Source organism: Crocuta crocuta, unplaced genomic scaffold (genome assembly GCF_008692635.1).
Source record: "Crocuta crocuta isolate KB4526 unplaced genomic scaffold, BGI_CrCroc_1.0 scaffold971, whole genome shotgun sequence".
NCBI lineage: Eukaryota > Metazoa > Chordata > Mammalia > Carnivora > Hyaenidae > Crocuta > Crocuta crocuta.
The window spans coordinates 782,710-788,024 of NW_027527401.1; the positions used below are offsets into that span (position 1 = coordinate 782,710).

General features: G+C 60.7%; 1 protein-coding gene across 1 annotated transcript in view; it reads left to right on the plus strand.

Annotated features, from left to right (window-relative positions):
• The first annotated feature begins 4,187 nt into the window (after positions 1 to 4,187).
• Positions 4,188 to 5,315, plus strand: part of GLT6D1 (glycosyltransferase 6 domain containing 1) — a 13,032-nt gene continuing 11,904 nt past the window's right edge. The window contains 1 exon segment of the mRNA XM_077753249.1: positions 4,188 to 4,261. Within this exon segment, the coding sequence (XP_077609375.1) occupies positions 4,188 to 4,261 (74 nt within the window).

The window sequence follows — 5,315 nt, forward strand, 5'->3', positions numbered from 1 at the left end:
CCCCGGGGGACGCTGGGGCCTCACGGGGCTCTCCGTGCCCCGGGAGCGGACAGCCCCAGGTCCCCATCCCCGCCCGGCCCACGTGTCTGGATTGGAGAGCCTTGCAGCGCCCGCGAGCCCGGCGTGCAGGCCGCTGTGTGGGCGTCCTGGCTGTGACCACGTGACCGTGAACTCTCAGCGAAGGTCCGTGGGGCCCAGCAAGTGCTGAATCCCAGGAGAGGGGCCCAGACGAGAGAGACGTGTTGAGGTTTGGGGCCTAGAGAACATAGACGTGGATTCAGCCAGATGTGGGCCCGACCTGTGCCCTGCCCCCTCCTGGCCAGGGCCCAGGGCAGTGGCGGGAGGTCCCGCGTCTCCCCGTGCTGCGTGCGGGCCCGAGGCGGGCTGGTGGCCGGGGACGGGGACTGAGCAGGACACTGGACACCCAGTCCTGTGTGAAACCCCAGACCGCAGCTCATGCGCTGGTTGAATACCTTTTTTAATTGAGTGCCTGCTATGTCCCAGGGTTTCTCCTTCCGCAGGGGGAGGCAGATACGAGGCAAAGGGTAGGTGGTGGTGACCGGGGCCGGCCGGCCCCACTCCCCTCCCCTCCAGACTGCCGCTGGCCCCTCCCGGGGAAGGACCCCTCCCTGGCCGGCCCTGTCTCCGCGCCTCTGTCCTGCTCAGGTGTGTGGCTTCTGGAACGTGGCACCTGAAGTATCGGTCAGCGCCCCACCCCCTTTCTGTTCCAGTCTTCGTTATGGGGCTCTGGCCCCGAGGGGGGCCCCTCCCTGTCTGATTCACTCCCGTGGCAAAACCTGCCCCTCTGACGGTTCTTTCTGTCACAAACAAAGTCCAGGCTGGGACAGGACACGGTGGGAGGGAGGGGCAGGTGCACTTGGGTCATGAGGGCGACTCCCTGTGACACGTGTCATCACACCTGTAACCCCCTTGAAGCGGGGGGGACCCTGGCTGGTGGAATGTGCTGGATTCTTCTCCAGGAGAGGAGCCTCCCCTCCCCCAGACCCGCCCCCTGCAGCCTCGGCCTGTCCCCACTGCCCTGTCCCCTGCCTCCTGGGCCACCCCCTCATCTGGACACTGCCATCGACATCGTGCTGGACGGTCACAGGCGCAGATGTGCTCACACACGTGCATGCACACACAATCACACACGTGCAGAAACGTCCATGCACACCATGTACACACATGTGTGCACACCCACATAGACATACATCCACGCACATGCCAACACACGTGTGCATACCCACATGCACACACGCCAACACCCATGCACGAGCCATGTACACACGTGTGCTCAACCATGTACATGCAGCCATGCACGTGCCAACACAGTGTGCAGTCCCACATATACAAGTACACACATGAGCACACCCACATACACATCAACACACAAGTGCAACCCACACACGCACACGCTGACACATGTGTGCACACCTACACACAGACACACACCCTGCACACGCCAGCACACATGCACACACTCACAACATTAACACATGTGTGCACAGCCACACACACACTAACACACATGCTCACACCAATGTGTAGAACACACCCTGCACACGCCAACACATGCGCACACTTGCACACACATGCACTGCATCCTCAAATACACCTCAGTCTCCCACTTTTCTTCACACTCAGATTTCTCTAAACACAAAACTCAATGCCTGCTTGAATGGAAGAATTGGGAGAAAATATAAAAGAAGTCAAAGCTGGCCTTGACTCTCAGGTAAAGATGGCGTCCCGGGGGCCGGTGGAGAGAGAGGGGAGGCCGCGTTCCAGGGCAGCCCTGGCAGGCGTGAGAGGCAGGCCCACCCAGCTCACTGTCCCCAGGCGGGCGGCGGGCGGCGGGTCATGGGGGCCGCTGCCCTGCGTCCGCTCTCCTGGGGGATGGGCAGCCCCCTCCCCTGAGAACCCCAGGCCCGCAGCACGGAGGTGCCTTCAGCACCGAGCACACGAGCAGCTGGGGCGCCGCGGGAACTCGGGCCCGCGGGGAGGAGCTGCCGCGGGAGCACGGAGCCAGGAGACTGCGAGCGGGGGCGCCGGGGACCCGCACCAGGACCCGCACTTGGGGCCCCTCCGCCATGTGGGCGCACATCTCTGTGGTGTGGAGCCACTCAGTTGGTGACAACTGTCACGCCGCCGTGGGGAGCAGAGCCACCCCGCGTACGGTTACTTTCTCAGTAACAACAACGCCTTTGTTGTCAAAGGGGAAGAGTAAAGACAGACGCGTGTTACGACCACACATCAGGACGCGGGGGGGGCACGCGTGGCCGTGGTTTCGCTGTGCGCTGGTGCGCCTGCCAGACACGTGTCACCTCCGTGATGGGAAAGGGGAGCGCGGCAGAGGCTTGCTGGGAAGCACGGGGACGTGCTCCCTGGACTGGGCGGGCGTCACCTGCGGGAGGAAGAAAGAGAAGCGGGTGCAGCATCTCTGCCGTTCGAGACACCGCACTGTGGGCAACGATCCGTCACTAGAAAGTGAAGAGGGAAAACGGAGGAAGTGAAAGGCAAAGGAGCGTTTAGAAATACCTTTGCTTTTCCGAGGGGACGAGGTCCTGTCGTCTGGCAACCACGAGAAGTCCCCACTGGCAGGGCTTCATTGTGACTGTGACTTTCTTTTTTTTTTTTTAATTTTTTTTTAATGTTTTTTATTTAGTTCTAGGAGAGAGAGAGAGACAGACAGCGTGAGCAGGGGAGGGTCAGAGAGAGAGGGAGTCACAGACTCTGAAACAGGCTCCAGGCTCTGAGCTGGCAGTCAGCACAGAGCCCGACGCGGGGCTCGAACCCACGAACCGCGAGATCATGACCCAAGCGAAAGTCGGACGCTTAACCGACTAAGCCACCCAGGCGCCCCGTGACTGTGACTTTCTACATCTGCATCATCAAAAGCTCTGCTGGTGTCACCTTCCCCCCCAGCCCGAGAGCAGGGCACAGGGTCCGGGCTGTGATTTCACAAAGACCCGGAGACAGAATGCTTGGAAAACCACCAGCTTGTCCCTTACATCGCCCTGGCCAAGGTAAAGGGACCCTTCGGGGGGATGGGGACACATTTGAGGGATGGTGGTAACAGTGGCACCTACTTGGAATGATGTCACCGGGCTCGTGCTGGACAGACCCCTCCGACCCCACCCACCTGGCATTTCTAATGCCCTTGAATTTGAGAGGTGGCCCGTGGCCCGTCACGGGCGTGCGGCTGTGTCCAGGGCAGTGCTGTTCGGGCAGACCGTCGGACGGAAGAGCTGCATTTGCAACATCCACTTTTCTAGCGGCCACGTTGTAAAAGGTAAAAGAAACGAGCGAGTTAATTTTCACAGCATATTTGGATTTAGTTCAGTCGATCCAGTCTATTATCATTTCAACATTTTATCAGTATGAAATTATTAGGGAGATATTTTATTTCTTTTCCTTCATCCTGCATCTGCCTTCGGTGTGTTCTGTGCACTCAGGGGACATTTCAAGTCAGAGCGGCCACGTTTTATGTGCTCAACAGCCACACGTGGCTCGTGGCTACTGAGCCGCTCAGTGCGGATCGAAAGCCTCTTGCCCGTCAACCGAGTGCTCAGAAATGAGGCCTCAGAGACCTCTGCTCTGCTCAGGACGTAACCTGACAGACGTGGGAGCAGAAACCCGACCTGACCGTCCGGTGTGAGCTCGGCGGGCGGGCTGGAGCCCAGGGCTCCACGTTGGAACGCATGCCTGCACTTCCGGCTCTGGTCTCTGTTTACCAGCATCGACCCCCGGGGGAGCCCATAGTCTTATTTAAACCGCCACGTAGTCTTGGGACAAATGAGCCATCCTACCATCCGTGGAAGGAGAGAGAACAAACGATCTTCCTCGTGGTTCAGGAAGACCCCTCCCCGTGGCCTCACCTCACTTCCCCGGCCGAGCCGTGGGGGAGATTCCGTGCGTCTCTCTTCTGTGATGCGGGTGGCATTCGCTGAGCAATCGAGGAGGGCCGGTGGCCGCCTGCACTCGGTCCCGGGGGGACCCGGCGCCCCAAGGAGCTCCGGCAAGACAGAGCCCCCCAGCTCACCCCGGTGCTGCTGGCCGAGCGTTCCGGAAGCAGGGGCTGTGGTCGGCGTCCCCATGTCTACAAGTGAGACGCGTAAACTGTGGTTGGACGGTTGGACCCGGAGTTGACTATTTCACACCTGCTTCTCTCCCCTTTCCTCCAGGAGACGATGAACTTGAAGAGAAGGGTGCTGGTGCTGGTCTCCTGTGTGTTTTCCTTCCTGCTGGTGGAGCGTCATCTCAGGTAAGTAGAAGGTGCTGGGGAATCACCGCGGGGAGTGACGGCACAGACGGGGAGGGGCTGGATTTGGGCCGGACGTTGACAACACTCTGGAAAGTGACCCGACGTTCCCTTCTCTCCACGGGATGAGGCGCTGTGCGATGGGGAAGGGCTGTTTCTGGGGGAGCAGTGGTGGCCCCGAGCCTTTCCGTTCTAGATGTTGGGGGGGGGGCGCAGACAGGCTGGACGCTCGGGTAGAGGCCTGTCCGGAGCATCACGGTTTGCACAGTAAGGGTCGTGACGGAAAAGGGAGGTAAGGCCAGCGACGGCACGCGGCTGCTCCTCTGGCCCAACGGTCCCGGGTCCGTGGTGGCCGGCGCCCGGGCCCCAGCGGCAGGGGGGCGCCGGGGGCCTCTCTCCGACTCTGGCCTCCTCCCCGCCCTCACGACCACTCAGGGGCAGGGCTCTCTCTCTCCCCACTTGCGACTGGAAACGCATCATATTGTGAGAATTCTAGAACATCTTTAAACACGAAGCCCTCACAAAACGCACGTGTGATAAAAGGCTTGTATCTGAAACACGCGAAGATCTCTTCACGGCTCAACGGCAAGGAAACGAGGGCGGGCAGACCCGCCCGGACAGCTCCCCAAAGCCGCTCCGCGGGGAGCGGGCGGGTGCCTCGTGGTCGCCGGACGCTGCAGATCCAGCGAGGAGCTGCCACCACACGCCTGTGAGGATGACCTGAATCCGGAACCCCAACAGCACTCACCGGCCAGGACGCGGCGCAGCGGGATTCTCGTCCGCAGCGGGGGCCACGCGGCATGGGGCGGCCACGTTGAAGACTGTTTGGTGGCTTCTTATAGAACTAAACGTAGTCTTTCCGATTACGTACGAATCACGCTCCTGAGATGTACCCAAGTGGCCTCAAAGCCCCGTCCAGAAACAAAGACACAGGTGTTTTTAGTAGCTTTATTCGCAATTGCTGAGAGTTGAAGGGACCCAGATGTCGGCTGGGCGGGTCAGGCGCGGCGCGTCCGGCGGAGGTGATGTCGTGCGGCACTGAGGGGGGGGAGCCGAC